The sequence below is a fragment of the Littorina saxatilis genome, linkage group LG4 (assembly GCF_037325665.1).
Source record: "Littorina saxatilis isolate snail1 linkage group LG4, US_GU_Lsax_2.0, whole genome shotgun sequence".
Taxonomy (NCBI): domain Eukaryota; kingdom Metazoa; phylum Mollusca; class Gastropoda; order Littorinimorpha; family Littorinidae; genus Littorina; species Littorina saxatilis.
Window position 1 is genome coordinate 18,137,386 of NC_090248.1, and position 23,973 is coordinate 18,161,358.

A 23,973-nucleotide genomic window follows, 5' to 3' on the forward strand; every position below is an offset into this window, starting at 1 on the left:
CAAACTGTAAGAATCGTATGAAATCTGGTAGCCTGTGTTCTCCGGGCCGACTTTGAAGTTACTGTAGTGTTGGTCCCCGCTGGTTGCCCAGTTGTCGTACCAGAACATGAGGTGGTTTCTGTAGGAACCCTGGCTGAGAAGCTCGTGGAGGCGGTCCAGACCGATGAAGTAGGACGGTATAGGTGCAGCGCTAAAGTCTCCGAATCCGCTCTTCAGTTCTTGCCAAGTTGTGCTGGCCCAGGTGTCGGCTTGTAATCGCAACAGAGCGTAGGTTGCCTTCCACTTGAACTCGCACCGCACCTTTAAAGTTAAAACAAAGAAGGAACAATTGCGAAAATAATTAACACTGGCAGAAAAAAACAAAGTGAACAGAAAGAGAAAATAAACCACACAGACACTCACAGAAAAACAGACACATCGACAGAAGTACGCAGGCACCCCAGCACGCACGCACTCACGATCTCACGCACGCACGCACACGCATACACACACACACGCACGATCTCACGCACACACGCATGTACGTATGTACTACGCACAGTCACACACACACACACACACACACACACACACACACACACACACACACACACACACAAATATGTACTAACTACGCATATTCTGATGGGTCCAGAAATGCTACCGACCATGAAGGGTAAAGGCGAACCGATGGGTTGTATCAGGTAAGATCCGTCACTGCTATCGTTGTGTCCGTTTTCCCATCCTTCGTGGCAGTCTGAAACACACATATTATGTCAGTCAGAGAAGCGTCGGCAATATTCCAATGTTTTCGGCAGTCCTTGTCGTTAAAGGCACAGTAAGCCTCCCGTAAACCATCACAGAGCTCCCCGAGCGTCTACATACAGTAGCCTACAAGCATACTTCCATTTGAACGCTCACCAAACGGGAACATCCTGGCTGCTTTCTGTCGAGCGTGAGAAATTTTCAAAGAATTTATTTTCGTGGACTTGGTCCTCTACAACAATGGCGCCTCGTTTTGGTGCTGGACGGCTGTTATGAATATTCAATACCGGAAATCACGCCCGGACAGTAAGCCTCCCGTAAACCATCACAGATACTGTCAGGCTTTTACACACCGTACAAACACCCTTCCATTTGAACGCTCATCAAACGGGAACATCCTAGGTGCCCTACGTAAAGAGCGAGCAATTTTTAAAGAATTAATTTTGCAGATTGTCTCGAACACTTTTTGGACCCATCCTGAACTCAGGTCAAACATGAGCTACTTCCCTTCGGGTCTCATTCTATCGATGTAAACTGGCGATAGCCGTGAATCGATGATTATCAAAATGTTTTTGGACCGTGGTGCGTTTTTGCGCTAGACCTAACTTTTAAAATCTAAATAATAAATTGACAGCTTGTTACACAAACATTCTTTAATCATAAAAGAATTCTTTTTTCATCAAGACAAGATCAGTACAATTCGAAGTTGTGAAAGTTTGAAAAAAGAAAAGCCCGGAAGCAGGGTCACGTAAGGGTCGTAGCAGACGACGGTTTATGCATATCGCCGTTCCTCTCAACAGTCAAAAGCCATCGCTAGAGTTCTTGTGAACCACAGCCGTTTGTTTCGTGCATAAAAACGTGCTATTGTAAATAAGCTCACATCGAGTCGCATTCAAATGAATAACTGACGACTACATTGTGAAAAAGGGAAACTGGATAACACGGGTTCACGATGGCTCAGGGGTAAGATAAACCACGCAAAAATAAATTCTTTGAAAATTGTTCGCTCTTTACGGAGAGCACCTAGGATGTTCTCAATCGGTGAGTGTTTAAATGAAAGGGTGTTTGTACTGTGTGTAAACGCCTGACCGTATCTGTGATGGTTTACGGGAGGCTTACTGTGCCTTTAAAATTCAGCCATCAGTGGAAAAAAAATCGCCAATTATAGAGCTACCCATCTGATGGCACTATTTTCGGCAATTTGAAACAATTTGGACGAATTAGCCAAAAAGACGGCATTTTTTTCGGCGAATTGGAAGGTTTCGGTGTTTCATTGCCAATGACAAACCACATGCATGTCAATGTGGTAAGACAACTCTTCTTCCTTTCTTTCTTCAATTTTACATTTTGGATATTCTCATTCAGTGAAAACAACTGGTTAATCAATGTTCCTATTTCACCCAAGCCCCGCCCCCACCCAACAGACTAAAGAAAGCACTGCTACTGCCTTCGCAAAACTAAAACGCCAAAAATTGAACGCGGTGTACAAATTATACTAACATTTGTGGACAAAAAGAGCTCAAGCTTACCGGTGTATCATAGCAAGTCCGCATGTCCTCTGAACAGGGATTGACCCATGTTTCTTATTAATTCAGATACCTACGCGCAATCACTGACAATAAGATGTTTTAAATAATCTATACTAAATACCTCGCATGTAACGCTGACACGTGTGTCCGGCGTAGGGCAGAGGACACCTGCACTTGTTGCCCTCCAACACGCCGCCCTGTTCACACTCCAGCTCGGATGTCTTCCTAGCATTCTGATAAGTTATAAGAATCAAAGCGTGAGATTTCGAATATAAAGTTTCATCAATCATCTTACACATATAACAACAACAACAACAACAACAACAACAACAACAACAACAACAACCAACCAATCGACCAACCAACCAACCAACCAATTAAACAAACAAACATACAAAACATGTTCAAGCTCGTAAAATCTATAGAGAAAACCGAAAATACGCTACGAACGAAACCCGTTCGTTGCGTAAGTCAACGCCTGTTGTGTCCAAACAAGAATTTAAAACAATATGGAGCGTTAGTTGTCTTCTTGTCAAAACTCAAGAAATTCACTGAATTCATGAATTTCCGGCTGAGTGACATGAACGAAATGTTGTTAACTTACAGTGTTTCAGTACCCCGTGTTACCCCGACGGTGGACCAGTATGGTCCCTTGGTTACGTTGTTCACAACTGCGCTGTAAGCTTACCATACACACCAGTGAGTTGACTGGCTTACCGTGTAAACCAGTGTGATGCCTGACTTACTCTGAACATCAGTGTGGTGTCTTATTGACCCTGTATACCCATGTGGTGTCTAACTTACCCTGTAAACTAGTGTGGTGTTTAACTTACCCTGTAATCCAGTGTGATCTCTAACTTACCCTGTAAACTAGTGTGGTGTCTGATTTACCCTGTACACCAGGTTGGTGTCTGACTTACCCTGTACACCAGTGTGGTGTCTGACTTACCCTGTACACCAGGTTGGTGCCTGACATACACTGGACACCAGTGTGGTGTCTGACTTACCCTGTACACCAGTGTGGTGTCTGACTTACCCTGTACACCAGTGTGGTGTCTGACTTACCCTGTACACCAGGTTGGTGTCTGACTTACCCTTACAGCAGTGTGGTGTCTGACTTACCCTGTACACCAGTGTGATGTTAACTTACCATGTGGACAATGGGACACTTGGTGTAGTTCTGGTGACTACACCCCGTGTGGTTCCTGATCTGTGATCTTACGATGTAAACTTGGGAAAAGATGTTACACTTATTGTACTTCAGCTTAAAACAAATCCCATCAAATCGGTAATCCAGAAAGTGTGTTAAATAGCCAAAGCAACCCTCTCTTACGGCATGGACACTTTGAAACAATCACACAGGTTATGCATGTTTTGTACAGTTGGTGTAGGAATGTCTGTGGTCAACTTTCTATACATATAAATAAAAGAGAGTGTCTGTCTGTCTCTGTGTGTGTGTGTGTGTGTGTCTGTCTGTCTGTGATCGCCAAAGCTCCGAGAAGGGAGGGGGCAGGAAGACGATGTCGTGCATGTGCACTCCTGTGACTGTGAAGATGTGCACCTGACCACCACCGCCGCTGCCGACGCCGCTGCGCTGCCAGCCCTCCGATCCTCCTCCGCCTCCCCCCCCCCCCCCCCCCCCGAAGAGAGAAACTTTTAGTTGTGGCTTGGCTCTTCTAAAAAAAAAAGTAAACTTGCCCCCCCCCCTTTCAATCCCCAGATCCGACCCCCCCACCATCACCACCCCCATTCCCACCACCACCGCCGACTCCACAACTACCACTCCCACTAGCCCTACATCATCAACACCAACCCAACCACCATCCCCAGCACCCTCATCATCCCCCATCACCACCACACCAACCCCTTCCTTACCCCCTAAAAGAAAAAAGAATCATAGCAATCTCGATGTCATCACTGCATGTCTACTAAAACGGCTACATTTCGTCTACAACACATCAAAGCACAAGCCGCGTCTGCATCCCTCAGCAGGTTCACGTCATATTCCGGAGTATTCAGATCAAAGCACGAAGCCGCGGCGTATCAGCACGATTGCAAAACTGAAGAGAATTCTCATGCCCTCGTACAGATACTCATTATGTGTTTATCTGAACGACGAATGCACGAGAATATTCTCTTGGTGTGCAAATGTGGCGGCACCGTGCTTTGTTCTTTTTTTTATATTGTATTTTATTTTTTAGAATAAAAGTAGTCGTTTTAAAATGTACCTGTTTGTACAGCGAAGAACAGTCGAGATAACTATAGTTATTGTAGCGATATCGGAAGAATACTCACGTCAACATGCCGAATGGCACAAACAGGATGTTTACATTCGAACGCCTTCGAAGATTTTCCATTCGTTCCATTTGTGACTATTTTAATAGATTGTAGCGATGTCGGAAGAATACTCTGGAATATTACGTGAACATGCCCAAAGACACAAACAGGATGTTTACATTCGAACGCCTTCTGAGATTTTCCATTCGTTCCATTTGTGACGTAGAGGTTTTCCCGGTAGCTCTCTTTCTTACTTTGAAGTTGCGTCCCGAATATTCTTTTGAGAGAGTATATAAACGAGTGAAAGCCAGGTGTTTCAATATATGTGCGAAATGAACTTCAATGCTCATTGCACAAATTGTTGTTGATACTCAGTTATCAAAATGCCTTCTAAAAAAAAGCAATCAGAAAGAAGCAAGCTAGCAAAAAAGCGGCTTGCGATGGCCAGAGCCAGATCGGTCGAAACTGCGGACCAGCGTCAAGACAGACAAGAAACCGACAAAAGAGCAAAGGCCAGGGCCAGATCGGCCGAAACTGCGGACCAGCGTCAAGCAAGACAAGAAACCGACAAAACAGCGAAGGCCAGAGCCATGCAGATCGGCCGAAACTGCGGACCAGCGTCAAGCGAGACACACACAGACAGCCATAGACAGACAGAAGAGCCCGGGCGAAGCCGGGTCTCTCACGCTAGTATTTAATAAATGCTATTTGGTCCAACTTACCCTATGCATCAGTGATTGGTTACAGTTGACTTACCCTGTTTATCAGATGACACTGGGCAGGGTATGGAAGACACTGTCCCAGGGATGTGTCGTTCCTCAGCTCACACGTCACGGCGTCTGGTTCACCCCCAGGACACACCGTCACACCAGAGCAGTTTTCACTCTGCGAGCATCTGGCTACACACTGGATCTCAGACCGCCCAGTGATGATGTCCGAACCCTGACCGATGGAGATGTTCGACGTCGGACATCGGACGTAGCTGTCATGTTGCGATGTGATGTGGATCTCTTCGGCGTCCGAGTGGAGCGCAGCAGACAGCAGGAGAAGGGGCAGCAACAGCATCTTTACGGTGAGATCCATGCCTTCGAGATGATACTTTTTCACATCCACACGAGTCAAACTTGGTTCCTGGAGAAGGGAAATATTTAGCGCTCGTGGTACGCCTTCCTGTTCAGCGCTATTCCTCTCGTAAAGTTTAGATTACAAATAACCTACGTGAGAGTGTGTGCTCTTCATTTAAAATAAATGACCGTGCTGTTCCATGTTAGCAGGTAAAAAAGCGTTATTTCTAAAAATGTATTTGTCATAAGAAATTATTCAGCGCTTCTAAAAAACAAACTAACATTTTGATAAAAGTTAAAATAGGCGGGACTTACTAAAGATTTAACAAAAAATAAAAAAATGTGACTACATGTACTTTTATTTGTCTTATTCCAGCTCAATAAATATGTTTTAGATAACTGTTAAATACACTTTCTGTTGAGTTAACAAACAATAAGCACAAACGTGTGCGTGCTTTTGTTCCGCACAACTAGCTAACACAGTGTGTATCTACTGCGCATATTATAGACTGGCAAATGTTGGCACCAAATTTACCTCAGAGGGAGAATTAAAAAACTAAAACAACACAAACATTAAAAAAACTTACTTGGTTCTTGAGTTTTGAACTGAGGTATGATCAAGGAAGCTTTAAAGGAACTTCCCAACATTTTGAAAAGAACCAGAACAAAAACAAGAACAACAAGTCGCGTAAGGCGAAAATACAATATTTAGTCAAGTAGCTGTCGAACTCACAGAATGAAACTGAACGCAACGCAACGCAGCAAGACCGTATACTCGTAGCATCGTCACTCCACCGCCCGTGGCAAAGGCAGTGCTCGTGGAATTGACAAGAAGAGCGGGGTATTCGTTGCGCTGAGAAGGATAGCACGCTTTTCTGTACCTCTCTTCGTTTTAACTTTCTAAGCGTGTTTTTAATCCAAACATATCATATTTATATATTTTTGGAATCAGGAACCGACAAGGAATAAGATGAAAGTGTTTTTAAATTGATTTCGAAAAAAAAAATTTGATAATAATTTTTATATATTTAATTTTCAGAGCTTGTTTTTAATCCGAATATAACATATTTATATGTTTTTGGAATCAGCAAATGATGGAGAATAAGATAAACGTAAATTTGGATCGTTTTATAAATTTTTATTTTTTTTTACAATTTTCAGATTTTTAATGACCAAAGTCATTAATTAATTTTTAAGCCACCAAGCTGAAATGCAATACCGAACCCCGGGCTTCGTCGAAGAGTACTTGACCAAAATTTCAACCAATTTGGTTGAAAAATGAGGGCGTGACAGTGCCGCCTCAACTTTCACGAAAAGCCGGATATGACGTCATCAAAGACATTTATCAAAAAAATGAAAAAAACGTTCGGGGATTTCATACCCAGGAACTCTCATGTCAAATTTCATAAAGATCGGTCCAGTAGTTTAGTCTGAATCGCTCTACACACACACACACACACACAGACAGACGCACATACACCACGACCCTCGTTTCGATTCCCCCTCGATGTTAAAATATTTAGTCAAAACTTGACTAAATATAAAAACCAACACAATAACAAGAAGAAATGGAAAAAGAAGAACAAGTACAGGAAAAACAATAAAAAGAAGAATAAGGGCAAGAAGACAAAAAGAACAAAAACAAGAAAAGCAAAAACAAACAAAAACAAGAAGTACACGAAGGAGAAAAAACAAGAACAACAACAACAAGAAAAATAAGAATGAGGACAGGAAAAACAAACTCAAAGACAAGAACAAGAAAAACATGCACGAAAAGAACAAGTACACAAAGAAAAGAAGACAAGAACAATTAAGAAGAACAAAAACAAAATAAAACAAGTCGCGTGAAGCGAAATTAAAACATTTAGTCAATCTGTCATACTCAAAGAAAGATTCTGAACGCTCTGCATTTCACGAAAAAGAGAAGATAATCCGAGACCGAGACTAAAAGCTCTGACATTCTCGTGCAAAACCTAGCGGCTCGCATTAGCTTGAAGTTACAAGCCCAAACAGCGCAGTAGCGTACAGCGCTTAAAATGAAAGCGCTCTTTTCTGTCTTCTTTTTAACTTTCTGAGCTTTTTTAATCCAAACATAACATATCTATATGTTTTTGGAATCAGGAAATAATAAAGAATAAGATGAAAACATGTTTGGATCGATAGCTAAACTTTTAATTTCAATCAAAATGTTGAGATTTTAATGACAAAGCTCATTAATCAATTATTAAACTTCGACGCTGTAATGCAATCCCATAGTCCGGGCTTTGTCGAAGATTGCTTGATCAAAATTTCAATCAATTTGATAAAAAAAATTAGGGCTTGACAGTGCCTCCTCAACTTTCAATAAACGCCGGATATGACGTCATCAAAGACATTTATCGAAAATCTGGGGACATCATACCCAGAAACTCTCATGTGAAGTTCCATGAAAGTCGGTCCATTAGTTTCCGCGGAATCGCTCAACTACACGCACACATACACATGTATACACACATACACCACCACCCTCATCTCAATTCACAGTCTATGTTAAAACATTTAGTCAAAACTTGACTAAATGTAGTAAATAAAATATCTACAACACGAAAACAAAGAACAAGAACACACACAAAAACACACACGAAGAACAAGAAGGACCAAAACAAGAACCATAATAACAGTTAAAACGACATCATCAGTAGTCGCACTACTACGACGACAACGACAAAATTAACAACGTCACCAGAATTATGATTTTTCGAAACCACCGAAAATGAAGAAGAGAACTTGTACGTGAACCACGAACTTACATCACCTTGCTTAAATATAATATTGTTGCTTTAATTTTTGGGAACGATCGCACTTAAATTTTAGCTGTGTTGCATTTGAGGCATGGAATCAAATATTGATGTATTTAATGTTTATGTCATGTAACAAGACATATAGATTATATTTGTTTTGTGCTGAGATTTGTGGTGAAAAGGTCAGTAGGTAAATTTCAAGTTTAGTCTTATGCACATGCAGCCAAGTCAATAATAACTCGTATCCACAACAGAAATGCAGACAGGCAGACAGGCAGACAACGACACAAACCGACGAACGAACAGACAGACATACAGACAGCTTGACAAACACATTGAAGGACACAATACATACGAACAGACAGACAGACAAGCAGACAGACAGTCGACAGGCTGGTGTCCACACACCCAGACAACACACACACACACACACACACACACACACACACACACACACACACACACACACACACACACACACACACACACACACATAGGGGAAAGGCTCCTAATATGGACCGGCTCCTAATATGGACCACCTCCTGTTCTGACAAACTAACGGCGCTAGAGCGCTCAAAACAATTTCATTCGCTTTATTCACCCTCTCTGGATAAGTTGCACATGTCAAAACAGTTGCAGAAACACAAACCTCAAAACCGTTAGGCTTTTTCGCTTTTTTTCACTTTTGGCAGCGTTTACTCTAAATTTGCCGCCTAAAACAGACTCGTTTCTATCCACAGCCAAAGCTTTCATAACACAAAAATGACTATACATGTATATGACAGCTAAGACAGTATTTGTTACATTTTAACAGTGTGTACCCCGAGTTTCTACTGCAAACAAAAAATAATAGCAAAACCTCAAAGTATGTGTGAGTCCCCTAATATGGACCACCTTCAACAAATCGAAGAAAATAAAAACTAAAGGCAATTTCAATTAATTCATTAAGAAGCTTGCTGAAAATAACCTATTACTAGCCCTCGAGATTTCAAAAAAATATAACAAATAGTCTTTTTTTTGTGGAAGTTGATAATTTCACTTATTTTCACTCTGTTTTTGATAAGCTTCTTCAGTTTCCTGTTGTGCTTCAAAAAATGCTCTCATCAACCCAAAACAGCCAAATCTAAAGCATATTTGAATTAGTCTGACTTGCACACTAAGTTGTATCATGTTATTTTGAAGTATATGGGGCTTTTTACAGTGATTCGTGAAGGCCGCTTCACTGGTCCATATTGGGCGCCCAGGCTCCTAATATGGACCATTTGTGATTTTTTCTGTATTTAATTTTTGCTGAAGGTCTATCAAAGCTATTTCAGTCTAACTATGCCTAACGGTTAAACTAAGAGAGAAGGACTACCAACCACAAAATGAAACTTCTTCGCAAGAAAACAAGCTAGTTATCAGCAATAAACAAAAAGTGGTCCATATTAGGGGCCCTTCCCCTACACCCCCCCCCACACACACACACACAAACAGTCACACAGACACAGACACACACATACACACACACAGACACACACACACGCACACACACACACACACACACACACACACACACACACACACACACACAAGACTCAAGACTCAAGACTCAAAATGTTTACTGTCCTCATAAAAACAAGGAAAATTGCCTTACACGCACAAACAAACACACACACACACACACACACACAAACACACACACACACACACACACACACACACACACACACGCGCACATACACACACACACACACACACACACACACACACACACACACACACGCACACACACGCACACAGAGACATATTAACAGCTATTGTGTTTTCAGCGTAGCAATAGGGTCCGATATTTAGACGAGACACGTATAATGTCGACGAGTCGAAGACGAACAGTATGTACAAACACATACGGCTTGTCATGTTGATCACAAGAGAGAAATAGAACAGCGAATAGAAGGAAACATAACAGATTACGTCCCCTTAATATGACGCGATGGACGACAGACGTCATGAAATCTTATGACGCTACGATGATAGTCTCGGCAAGTCGATTAAACTCAGCTATAACACTGAACGACTCTCGCGCAATTTCTCAAAAGCGTGGTTACCCCTTGCACATCCTGTCTATAGGTACATGTACATTTTGGAATGTCAAGGACGACAGAAAGTAGAGCCAGCTATGATATATTTCGTGCACCCTTATTTATCCTCTATTTTATGTGTTATAAGAGTGCAATAGTTACATCATAGATGTAACAAGAGAACAATGGAAATACAAGAAATATACCTTGAGTACATTTACAGAGACAAACAAGTCGCGTAAGGCGAAAATACAACATTTAGTCAAGTAGCTGTCGAACTCACAGAATGAAACTGAACGCAATGCAATGTTTCAGCAAGACCGTAGCATTGTCAGTCCACCGCTTATGGCGAAGGCAGTGAAATTGACAAGAAGAGCGGGGTAGTAGTTGCGCTGAGAAGGATAGCACGCTTTTCTGTACCTCTCTTCGTTTTAACTTTCTGAGCGTGTTTTGAATCCAAACATATCATATCTATATGTTTTTGGAATCAGGAACCGACAAGGAATAAGATGAAAGTGTTTTTAAATTGATTTCGAAAAAAATATGTTGATAATAATTTTTATATTTTTAATTTTCAGAGCTTGTTTTTAATCCAAATATAACATATGTATATGTTTTTGGAATCAGAAAATGATGGAGAATAAGATGAACGTAAATTTGGATCGTTTCATAATTATTTTTTTTTTTTACAATTTTTAGATTTTTAATGACCAAAGTCATTAATTAATTTTTAAGCCACCAAGCTGAAATGCAATACTGAAGTCCGGGCTTCTTCGAAGATTACTTGAACAAAATTTTAACCAATTTGGTTGAAAAATGAGAGCGTGACAGTGCCGCCTCAACTTTCACGAAAAGCCGGATATGACGTCATCAAGCCTATGACGTCGCCATCTCCATTCCTGGTAAGGATTCGATAAGTTTTCTTGTGTTTAAGGCAAGGTTACCATTTCTATGTTTAAGATTCTATTCGGTTATGATTTTTCTGTGATTCATTCCCTTTCAAAATGTTTGTCATTTAAAATCGCAAAAAGGTGCATCCTGTCGATTGATCAGGTTTCTAAGTGGAAGCGAATGAAACGGTATCACATGTTTAACAACTCTCAACTATTGCGTTTATAGAATTCTGGCCAAAAGGAAGATTCTTCTTAGATTTTAGCAAATTAGAGATGTGTTGCTGTAGACCCATGACATAAGCTGTGTGAGTTTAAACGAGAAGTACTGGATTTTTTTCAAGAAGCATTACTTTATTCGACCTCGGTTTGTAAAGCTTTCGTGTGAAGTAAAAACAAAACAACAACAAAATGTTGTGCACTAACAACCCTTAATTAGCAATAACATGAATGACCATTCATAAAATACATTCCACTTCAGGTGAAGTGTGGCTTTGCCTTTGGAGGGATTAGCTTCCCTTTGATAAGGAGAGTGAATGCCGATGGTACTGTCTGGTCCGCCGTCACCTGGGAACAGGCCAAGGCAGGCGTTGGGGACGATCTGAACGTGCAGCCTAGTTCTAACAACTTCTTCACTGGCCTGGACGTTGAACGCATTAATGACTATATGTATTTGTTCCTGTTAATATATGCTGATGATACTGCTATACTCGCCGAAACGCCTGGCGAAATGCAAAAAGCCCTGGATGGACTAGATCGTTATTGTAAAAACTGGGGACTAAGCATAAATATTGAAAAGACAAAAATAGTAGTTTTTTCGCGGGAGAAAATATGGAATATCCCAAATTTTTTCTTGAATGGAGTACCTGTCCAAGTAGTTTGGGACTATGTGTACTTAGGTGTACTATTTAACTATAATAACAAATTTCATAATGCCATGAAACGTCAATGTTTGATTGGTAACCGTGCAATGTTCTCGTTAATTCGAAAATGTAGAAAACTAAATTTACCCATTGACGTGCAATTGGATCTTTTTGAGAAGTGTGTACATCCAATTTTGCTGTATGGTTGTGAGGTGTGGGGATATGATTCATTAGACATATTATCAAGGTTTCAATTGCGATTTTTAAAAATGCTTCTTGATGTATATAAAACTACACCCACCTGTATGGTTTACGGAGAGCTTGGTCGTTATCCAATTAGAATTGAGGTACAATGTCAGTTACTGGTTTATTGGTATAAACTGATGAAAGAAATGAACGATGGTGCGAATAAGATGTCCTGTTTAATGTTAAAGCTACATTTGAAGTTGTACCATGTACAAAACGTTAAATTGCCCTGGTTGTCGCATGTCAATACTATGTTAAATAAGTTGGGTCTATCATATTTATGGACAACTCAGAGTCTTGCCGTCTCAGGTTTTAAAAACGTTGTAAAGCAAAGGCTAAGAGATCAATTCCTGCAGGAATGGAACACTGACGTGAACGCCAACAGCTTGTGTTTTAATTACAGAATGTATAAAAAGGATTTTTGTCTGGAAAGGTATTTGCTTTGTTTGCCTAGGAAATTCCAAGTTAAATTAGCAAAATTTAGAACAAGCAATCATAAGTTGCCAATACATCAGCTTAGATTTTTTAATGCTCCTAGAAATGAAAGATTGTGTGATATGTGCGATAAAAATGAATTAGGTGATGAGTTTCACTATTTGTTCATTTGTACCGACGAAAGTATAGTGTCTGAAAGAAGAAAATTAATTAGTCCTTATTACCGATCTCACCCAAATTGTTTAAAATATGAACAGTTAATGAATTGTAAATCTAAGATAAAACTAATGAAGCTAGCAAGATTTGTAGCCCACGTTATGATTTTAGTATGTTAGCGTTATATCTAGTTTCTTTATTGGTATGTATATGTATGTAATATATGCTTTTGTTTTGTTTTGTGTTTTTACAAAAGATGCATGGCATAAGGGTATTGCTAATTTATTTCGGCTGTATATTATCGTTGTCCGCTTAATGTATATATATTATCTGTCTGATCTCTTACCTGATTTTGTTAAACCTATTTTTCTTTTATTTTTGTTTGTATGTATGGAAGTGTATATTGCCAATTTATTTTGTTTGGTTGTATAGTATTGTTGTATTTGTCCGCTCAATTTGTATACATTTATTAACTGTCTGATTTGTTACCTTTTTTTGTTTGTTAAAATTATATCTTTGTTTCAAAGCCCTCTGGGCCCAAAACAATAAAATACTTGACTACTTGACTACTTGACTACTTGACACTCTGCACCAGATCCTCAGCCAGAGCCAGTACTACACCAACCAGATCCAGTCAGGCTATGGGACTCCATGGACAATCACCAGCGCTTTCTACGCGAGATTCACTGTGAGCCCGGAGACCACAGACTACACACTAAGCTACAGTAACTTCTACGACCGAGCAGCGACACCTTCCTCCAACGGACTGAACGGAAGTTCTCCTATTGTCTTTTCTGCCCCTGGACACGATCCCAACGGCTGTGCTGGGTCCAGGGGAGCGCCGGGGTGGTACGGGTCAGACTGCAGTGGACACAGCATGTTCGCTGACCCTCCCACCTGGCCGGTGCCTGGACAAGGCAGCCCGGATCTGAGAGAAGTCCGGTTTGCCCTTGTTCGAAAAAGGCTGTTTTTGGAGGAATGATGCTTGCCACGACAAACACCAACAAACATTGGCTGCGAATAAGTTGTCTGGTCGCCACGGTTCTCTTGAAGATGGAGTACATCGCCAATGACTGGTGTGAGAATATCTACATGTTCTGTGACCTAACATCTCTTTCTTACAAATCAAATCAACTTTCAACGATTTTGACAAGGAGGTTACATTACATTTGTGTTGGACATTGTATCGTCTCGTGTCCAAACAATATACATATTTGGAGTTTCTGTTAGATTAGCAGTTGTGTGTCTTTAGACATTTATAAATCGAAAGGCCAAGACCGTCAAAAAAAAGTTAACCATTTCTACAGCGCTTCATTAATCGTGGCATATCTAATCTTGCAAGGAAAAATATTGAGGAATTGTGGTTGTTGTTTTGTGCGTTTTGTTGCTGTTGGATCACAAGTTGTCTATTGATTTGGGTTTCACTGGAATGAATGTAAAAACTCTTTGAAAAAGTTTAGAATTCTCAGCCGTTAGGTGTATTGTTCCTCTGTTTGATTTCCAAAAGATTATTGTTATCATTGGAAAGTTCAAAACGATCACGAATGAAAGGAATACAATACAAGAACTGCATTTACCCTTGTGTGCATGTTCACGATCCAAGGATGCACCTAGCTTTAAGAATAATGCATTTTAGTTAATATCCTAAATTAGAAATGAATTTTTATTTGATAACACAGAAATAATGGATTGAAATTATACGTTCGCACTACATTGACGTTCTGCTTTCCTTATTCACCGGTTTCAATGTTCTTATGTGAAATGTTTCTCTGCTGTGTGGCAGTTTTCACAAGATAAACAGGGCATGAAATTGTACCATGTCCTCTTTGTGCGCGCGCGCGCGCGTGTGTGTGTGGGGGGGGGAGGGGGAGGGGAGGCGTGTGTGTGGGCGTGTATGTATTTGTATGTGTGTATGTGTGTGTGTGTGTGTGTGTGTGTGTGTGTGTGTGTGTATGTGTGTGTGTGTGTGCGTGAGTGCGTGCGTGAGTGAGTGTGCGTGCGTGCGTGCGTGCGTGTGTGTGTGTGTGTGTGTGTGTGTTTGTGTATGTGCGTGCGTGTGTGTGTGTGTGTGTGTGTGTGTGTGTGTGTGTGTGGAAATCTCTCCACGCACACGGTAACTTAAGACCCCCTTAAGTTACAGTTCAACACGGAAATGTAACCTAAGGCGTGTGAATTGTCACTTAACAGTGTGATATGTCACCTAGATCTCAAATGTGGAAAAGCCGCTTATGATGTTGAATTGTACCTTTGTTGAATTGTAACCCGAAGTTGAAATGCAACTTAAAGAAATATGTTGAAATGTCTCCTAATGTATTGAAATGTAACTTAATGTACTTCTATACGACAAGAATGTTTAAAGTCTTCTTTTCATAAACATCATCTATAAAAACATGTTGTGCATTTCTGTGTACATGATTTGTGGTAATATCATGATATTTATTAAAATTAAAAAACAACTTCTGATGAATAACATTGAAGCAAAAAAGCTGAAAAAGTGTCTGGCTTTATTAAAGACTCCCATTGAGCTCAACCCATAGGTTTAAGGCTTTTTCAGCTGTTGCAGCGTATAAAAATTAGGTGTTCTACCAACTGGGGCTATTCAAATCTTTGTAGTTTGTCAGAAATCAATAATTGAAGATAGTTTCGAAATAAACCCATACCCTTCGCCGTGATATTTTTAGAACAGTCACGTGACAGTGTATAGCGAGGCGATTCTATGTTTAGAACATTTACCGGAAACGGATTTCCCCTACAAACAAAGATGGCTTCTCAAGATGTGAAAGATCGTCTTCGATCTATGCCTCCAAAAGTATGTTTGCCTCCTACACCACCTGCTGTGCCTGTTGCCAGAGTTGCAAGCACGGCTTCGGCCAAGAAAAAAAAGAAAAAGCTGAGGGAGAAATTGAAAGTTTGTTTGACCAGCCAATTCGAACGATGGGGGGCCCTCCGAGGACAGGTGTTTGCCAAGACACCTCATTTGTTGAAACCTCACAACAGATCAAAAGCAGACACGGAACTTTCTAGAATCCTCATGGACGCGTAAGTATCGTTTAAATTCAATTCAAATTCCTCCTTTGTTCTTGTCATTTGCTTGTTTTGTTTTCTCTTTGAGTACCATGTTTTCAAATAATAATTTACAGTGACAGTGTGACGAACATTCGTTTCAAAACCAAAGTGTTGTTTCCAGTCAATCAGTGCTTTCTTGACTACTGTACTTCTTTTTCTGTTTTAGGTACGAACGAACTCAAGAGGCCGCATTGACTGACCCTCAACCAGGATGTTCTACTTGGGATATTGAAAGCAGGTCAGTGTCAATTGATACATTGTGAAAGTCAGCTTCACACAGAGCTCTGATGTACATTTACCAATTTGCTCAGCTGGGTGTAGTGAATGTAGGAACCGAATTTATTTCAAAGTGCATGGATTTTGTTTTTGTTCTTATTCAACAGAGCTGTGCAGAGACCAGACTTTGCTAAACAGCCTCCGCAGAAAACTTCCACCCCAGGGCAGCTCCTGCAGCAAGCAAAAGTCAGCACCACCCCCGACCTCTCCTCTGTCCCTAGTTCGTCCAAGCCGTGGTAAATGTATTTTGTAAACTGATAATTATAGATGAACATTCGTTTCATTTTTTTTTTCAGTCAATTAGCGCTGTATTGACTTCTGACTTATTTTTATGTTTTACTTTTAGCTATCAACAGATTCAAGAGGCCGCATTGACTGACCCTCAACCAGGATGTTCTACTTGGGATATTGAAAGCAGGTCAGTGTCAATTGATACATTGTGAAAGTCAGCTTTACACAGAGCTCTGATACATTTACCAATTTGCTCAGCTGGGTGTAGTGAATGTAGGAACCGAATTTATTTCAAAGTGCATGGATTTTGTTTTTGTTCTTATTCAACAGAGCTGTGCAGAGACCAGACTTTGCTAAACAGCCTCCGCAGAAAACTTCCACCCCAGGGCAGCTCCTGCAGCAAGCGAAAGTCAGCACCACCCCCGACCTCTCCTCTGTCCCTAGTTCGTCCAAGCCGTGGTAAATATATATATGTACTTTGTAAATTGATACTCATACTCATAGACCGTTTATTGACAGTAAATGGGGTTCACAAAAACTTAAAAAAGAAATGTTGGGAAGATTGGTTTCAGATTTTGTTCAGTTTGTCAGTTTGCTAGTTTCATGCATTTAAACACATTTTAATCAGGTGATGGTCAGAGTTGATTGTTTGACATTTTTCAGTACACCTTTATCAGGTGTGGAGCCATTCGAGGAGGAGCCAGAACTTGAGATTGAAAAGTGAGTGCATTTACTGAACATGGTGCAGTGTTGATTTTGGTTGGCTGGTTACACCGGTTGTATATTGTCTCCCTTGCACAAATAACTGTCTTGTTTAAATCAAAAACCGCTATCTATTTACAAAGTTCTAAATGCTAAACTTTAAATCGTCTCCACAAGTGCCAGTGGGTTCACATTATCGATTGATTCAAGGTGTGTTAAATAGTCAAATCATATTTATAAATAACTTTTTTTTTCAATTATAGGACTGATCAGCCTGCCAAAGAAGGGAAAGGGATGAGGTCAAAACGGTAAGCTTGTCATTGTTTGTTATCTGCATTTGAGTTGAGTTGGCAAACTGTCGGCCAGAGATCAACACCAGCCGGTTACCTCAGTTTACAATGACGGCAGTCATTAGTGTCTACTATTGTTGATTGTTGAGTTGGTTGCTGGTTTAGTTATACCAATTATTACTTCTTGTTTTTTCAAGATAATGAAATGTAATGTCAACAGAAACTGGATACTGTTGAGGGGTGTTTTGATTTACCCAGTACATCTAGTTCTTGTTTGCATGTTTTAATACATTATAATTACCATTTTTATGTTTACAGGCAGAACATTGACCGCTCCTTTGTCAACCCTCTCAAGTAAGTGTAGTATTATTAAAAAAGCTAATTTGTAAAGAACCATGTGAAAATAATAATGATGAAAAACAAGACACACACACAAACAATGAGAATATTCTGATAATAAAGGTCATTTGATGATTTTTTATGTTTTCGGAGATACATGTAGTAGTATTATAGATTGGCACTGCAGGCACATTTTTTCTTGTTTGTCAGTTGACAACTTACATTATTATTTTGAGTGATGCTAACTTTGTTTTCAATGTCTCTCTTGTGCAGCATCACTGTTGAATTCAGTGATTTAACCTGTGATGGTGATTTAGATGGTGATGACAGCGACTTTGATGTCGATGATATCGAGCTGGAATCTCAAGACGCCAGTTTTTTTCTCACCATGGATGTGTATGTTTTGCATTTCTTATTAATGTGTTGCTTTTGTAAGAATAAAACAAATTCTAATCTATTTCATTTGTATGTAATGTATACATGAATTTATACATTTATGTTGTAAAATGATTAAAATGGTTTCATTCTTCTAGGGAAGTCTAATCTACATCAGACTGTATTGCACACTGAATGTTATTATTATTTTTTATTTATTCCTATGTGTCAGGGATGAAAAGTATGCCAAGGAGGCAGACGAGGTGGCCTTTGAGGAGGTGGCGTACGGCCAGCAGGAGGACGAAGAGACAGGTGATGCTGACACTGCGGAGGAGGTGGAGTTAGGACCAGGCATCACCAGGATAGCCACAGCAGACCAGTGCCAGGACATTTGCAACAGCACACTGTGCCTAGCATTTGTCCACCAACTAAAGGCACTGGCTGCTGTGAGCATCAGGAAATGCTCCACTGCTGGGTGTGAGCATGTTCCTGCCGTGAAGGAGGGCTTCACAGGCTCAGCACTGTACCTCAGATGGGTGAGAACATTTTATTTTTTACTCACATGCGAAGCAAAAGTCAGTCTATGTACTCACCTGGTTCATCTGTCCGTCTGGCCGTTCATTCGTTAAAAACTAAAATGTTGAATTTATCTTGGACACTACTAAGTCTAACAGCACTAAATGTGGCATGATGGTTCAGATTTCAGAATGCACTTAGGCTTCATCAACTCATTATGTTTGTACATGTATATGTTCCTAGTAATCCTACTGACAGTGACACATTGAATTTTTATAAAGTCATTTGCATTTTTGTTTTTTTCAAATCTGATCTGTGAATTTCAGGAATGTGTGAAAGGCCATGTGAGCCACACATGGTGTGCCCAGCCCACCCTGCCCAACAAAATTCACTGTGGTGATTTTCTAGTCAGCACATGTATCCTCCTAAGTGGAAATAATTATGCCAAGCTGGCGTTGTGGGCGAAGGTGCTGAACCTGCCCTTTCCTGGTGCTACCTTCCACCAGGCTGTCCAGAAACATTATGTGGTGCAGGTAATTAAAAAACAGTTAAAAAATAATTTATAATGTGTGTGTATAAAATGGAAAGAAAATGGAATTTGGATATTGATAGTTGTGTTGTTTATGTTTGCCTGCCAGTTTGTGTTAATATCTATGCATGTTTGTTTTTACCTGTTTAAATATTGTAAAGCGCTATGAGTAGATTGTCTAGAAACGCGCTATATAAATGTCCATTATTATTATTATTATTATTATTGATCTCTATCTTTATCTCTAGCAAACTCAAAGCGCGGCAAAGGTTGCACTATACAGGCGCCCTACTCACGGCCCAACGGGGATTTGAACCCGGGTTGCTGTATCCCTGGGGAATCGTGTTCACCACAGAACCAACCGGCCACCCTAGTTACAAATGATGTTTAGAAACTAAAAGCAACCCATTCTCGTTATGTATTCAGATGTTTTGTAACAAGTATGGCATTTTTTGTTGTTGTCTAGAACAGTTGACATAGTCTAGTCTGTGAGGCAAAATTCTTGCTTTGTGTGTCCCTCAGTGACTGTCCCAACTCACAAGAATATAGATATATAACTTTGTTTTCCATTTATCATAAAGGCTGTGAAGGACACATGGAAGGACCACCAACGAGCCATCTTCGACTCATTGGCAGAGCAAAATTTGGTTGTTCTGGGTGAGTGTTTGTTGTTCTTTTGTGATTTATGTTTGACCCCTTTGTCACTGTTGTGCCATTTCAGAAATATAATGTATCCAATGCTGTAGACTTAACCCAACCCCACCCCCCACCCCCCCAACCCCACAATAATATTGAAATGAATGTCTAAAATCAACTTTATATTTTCTATTTTATTTCTCAAAAGCAAAACATGATGTGATGCAGGACATAATATTCAATTTTGGACATTGTATCAAGGCGTGCTTGCTTTTGAGAAATAGACTGAAAGAAAAAGTTACATTTTCATGTAACCCACTGAAATTGACTTCCTGTTGTCAAGTGACGGCAGAGCACTTTTTATTGAACATTTATTTTGTTATGTCATTCCATTTTTGTGTGTGTGTGTGTGCAGGAGATGGACGCAATGATTCACCAGGTCAGTACGATTATTGCAGACCTGCATTATTCAATGACCCAATATATACCATGTCCCCAATTTTACATAGTCATTGGAATATTAGAATGTGCTATTTACCATCATGTAGAATGATATAGTCTAGGCGCTTGAGTAATTGGCTTGCCTGTGTTCTCGTAACCATGTTAACAAACAACTGAGCTTAGAAAAGCCTTGCAATTTTGATGTCCGGTCAGAGAATATTGTTTGCAGGTTTCATCATAAATGGTTACTTTTTAATGGTGCATTGAATTTTCAAATAGGTCATTGCGCACAGTACTGCAGCTACACTCTTATGGAGGCTGAGACCACAAAGATTCTCTCTGTCCAGTGTGTGGACAAACGGGAAACACAGCGAAAATCCACGAACATGGAAAGGGTTGGATTTAAGAGGGCACTGGATGAGGTAGTGCTTGAAGGTGAACGGGTGGACACCACTGTTGATGAGGTCGTCACTGATGCCCATGTGGGAATAGCTGCAGATATGAGTATGTTCTGTTTCCTCTTTTCCCCCCTTTGTGTGTGTGTGTGTGATTAACAGTCAATTATATGTTAGCGGTAATTTATTATGCAACATTTATTATCTATACATACATCAGTCCCATCTGGATGGACAGTGCAGTGAGTTAGAATGCTTAATTTCAAGATAATATACCTCTTGCCCACTTTGGGGATACAGTTTAGAGTGTGTCACCATTATTGTCTCTTTAGCAGCTGTTGTTCATTGTATTATGTGTGCATTGCTAAGCCCTTTTCATTTAATTTGGGCTGGTCATTTTAGCAAACATTTTAAAAATGTATGCACCAAATATTTGATATTGCAAATGAATATATTTTGTTCTTTGTTTTGTCAAAAAGAGGCGATCGGAAAAAAACATTCCCTTGATGTGTGGCATGTTGCCAAAAATATTGGCAAGAAGCTAGCCAAGGTACGTATGTTGTAATTGTGTTATAGTTTGATACAATTTTGAAATATTGTGAATGCTTTATTGGTTTTCTCATGTTTTCTTTGGTTTGTTTGTGTGTGTATCTTTACATTTTACATTTGCATTTTCTTCTTAGATTGCTGCAGGCAGTAAAGGTCGCAAGCTGCAAAAGTGGATCCCTTCGATAGTGAACCACTTTTGGTTCTGCTGCCAGAAGGCTGACACCAAGACAAAGTTCATGGTAACCTGTTTGGTCATTGTCTTGTTTGGTTATTTGTACGGTTTCATTTACAAATAATAATAGCACGTCAATCACAATTATGCACTAATTTCAATAGTTTGAAAAAAATCAGGCATGTATAGTTTTCTGAATGTGTCTGTTCCATTCCAGGGTATGTGGCGAGGAGTTTTGCAACATGTTTGCAACATACATTCTTGGGATGCTGGTGCCTGGTGCTGCGACCATGAAGACCTGGGCGGGGAAAGGGAGGATGGGAGGGCCTGGCTTGATCCTCAGGAAGACCGTGCCCTAGTGAAACAGCTCGCCTCTGTGGTCTTAGACCAGACTCTGATCCAGAAAGCAGAGTTGGTCATCACAAACAGGTTAGAAGATTATTATTACTCACTATTGAGGGAGAAATCAGGGAACTGTTTACAGTGTGCATGAAAGGAGATTATGTGGGTGCAACAAGTATGAACTTGTTTGTGTGGTTTTGTAATTACTAATACTCGATGTAAAAATCAGGAGTTGTAGTGCTCATACTGATGTGTGCTGGCCAACATTATACAGTGGAACTCTGTTATAGTGAATATAAGAATTTCGCTGTAACAGGGTTGATTTATATCATACAGTGAGGTAAATAAACAAGAAAACCTATCGCTACAGTATCAGCAGAACATCACTGTAAAATATTTAATGATAAGCGTGTTCACTTCTACCATTATATATAATACTTTCTTTTTACATACAGGAGCACATGCCCCCTGGAGGTGTTTCACCAACATTTGTTGATGTATGCGGGCAAAAGGTTTGCGTACACACCTCCGGTTTATGAAGCCAGGATTCTGTTGGCAGCCATGGACCACAACACTCATGCTGGTCGACCCTTGGCGACTTCAAAGGATGGCAGAAAGAAGTAAGTACATGTATTGAAACACACTCAATGCAATGTTTTTGTTGTTTGTTTTTTTCACAGGCCAAACATGTAAATTCAGGCTTCAAGTTCTAGATGTATGATCATGTCCTTGGCATGTTTAGTTATATTATGACATTCAAGGCCATTACAAGGGTTAGTGTCAAGCATTTTAGTCATAATTGTTCTTGTTCTATGTTGATAGGTATCACAGATGCTTCAATAAGAAAACCGGCCGCTGGTCGGTATTCCCTGTGAAGGTCCCAAAGACCTACCACCACATTCCAGCCCTGAAGCTGCGAATCATGGAGATGAGACTACAAGACCCGTTGCCACTGCACAGGAAAAAACCTCTGGCACAAGAGGACCCAAGGAGACTGTCAACACACCTGGCAGCAACCTCCCCACCTCCAACTAGTGAACTTGTTGCACAGAAAAAATCTCGTTTTACCTGAATGACGGTAGCAGTTGAGCTGGTAGTAGCCCAAAAGGAGGCAGAACATAAGGAAAGAGTGTCAAGTGGGATAATTATTACCTCCCTTTTTGTCTGCGGTTCTGTTACAGTTGTTTTTGACATGTGGAGAGGTACAACAATATGACACCAGTGGACTTTTGAAAGGCCCTTTTCAAGACAGCAATGTTTGTATGTGTGGGTAACCAGTAAAAATGCATAGACCCGCATAGTTCTATGGCATGGCTGTGTTTAGTTTTTTAATTTAATCTGCTGCCTTATCATGGACCCTAAATTGCGCTATTTCACCAATATAGATGGGAGGCTCTTGTATACATTGGCGAATAATGATTTTAATAATAACTTTGAAAAATAGTAATAACTTTGTGATTATACATTGGCAGACTAAATTTGCAAGAAAAGCATTTATCAATAGTTTCCAAAGCTGTATCATTTTAGTTGAGACTGTGTTGTATGATTTTCACTTCAAATTGATATCAATTGCCTTAGACTACATTTTGCTTCACAGGCTAGATTCAGGCGGCATAGAATGGCTGCAGGCACAAGAAACTCACATTGCAACACATATTATAATTGAGCATGTTGGAATGTTCGGCTGAAAATGTACCTCCCATTATAATTAAAGGAATGTCAGCGACAACCCACCTCTCAATGCAGGGACTGAGGGAGTGGTTGTGACATGGTGATCATGTTTTTTTTTTCTTTTCTTGTTTAGTTGAAAATATTGCTTGTGTACAATAATTGTTTATTCATGATACTAATGTGTGTGCGAGAGAGACTGAGGGTTTGTACAACATGTGTTAGTATATTCTTATTATGTGTGGCTGCAAGCGTGACTTAGCATATCTGTTTAGTTGGCTTTTGTACATGTTTACCTGGAAACAATATGAGAATAATGGTGGTAACGATACTTGATATTTGTCTGTCTGTTCATTTGTTTTTATGAGTGCGTTGTGGTGTGGTAATTGTGCAACAGTA

General features: G+C 40.1%; 1 protein-coding gene across 1 annotated transcript; it reads left to right on the top strand.

The window, feature by feature from the left end:
- The first annotated feature begins 15,569 nt into the window (after positions 1 to 15,569).
- LOC138964137 (uncharacterized) lies at positions 15,570 to 23,910 on the top strand. The gene is made up of 19 exons (XM_070336025.1): positions 15,570 to 16,086; positions 16,280 to 16,351; positions 16,497 to 16,625; positions 16,736 to 16,807; positions 16,951 to 17,079; positions 17,284 to 17,340; positions 17,586 to 17,630; positions 17,931 to 17,966; positions 18,225 to 18,347; positions 18,559 to 18,862; positions 19,169 to 19,375; positions 19,953 to 20,028; positions 20,423 to 20,446; positions 20,728 to 20,952; positions 21,323 to 21,393; positions 21,527 to 21,631; positions 21,782 to 21,993; positions 22,362 to 22,526; positions 22,729 to 23,910. The coding sequence occupies exons 1-19, from the start codon at positions 15,764 to 15,766 to the stop codon at positions 22,976 to 22,978; spliced, it is 2,625 nt and encodes an 874-aa protein (XP_070192126.1). The 5' UTR covers positions 15,570 to 15,763; the 3' UTR covers positions 22,979 to 23,910.
- Positions 23,911 to 23,973: the final 63 nt, after the last annotated feature.

Excerpts from the sequence above, each read along its gene's own strand:
- LOC138964137 (XM_070336025.1), top strand. The coding sequence starts at position 15,764 with ATGTTTAGAACATTTACCGGAAACGGATTTCCCCTACAAACAAAGATG. Across the intron at positions 16,626-16,735 it reads CCTAGTTCGTCCAAGCCGTG|CTATCAACAGATTCAAGAGG; the intron begins GTAAATGTATTT and ends TTTTACTTTTAG. Across the intron at positions 21,994-22,361 it reads GAGTTGGTCATCACAAACAG|GAGCACATGCCCCCTGGAGG; the intron begins GTTAGAAGATTA and ends TTTTACATACAG.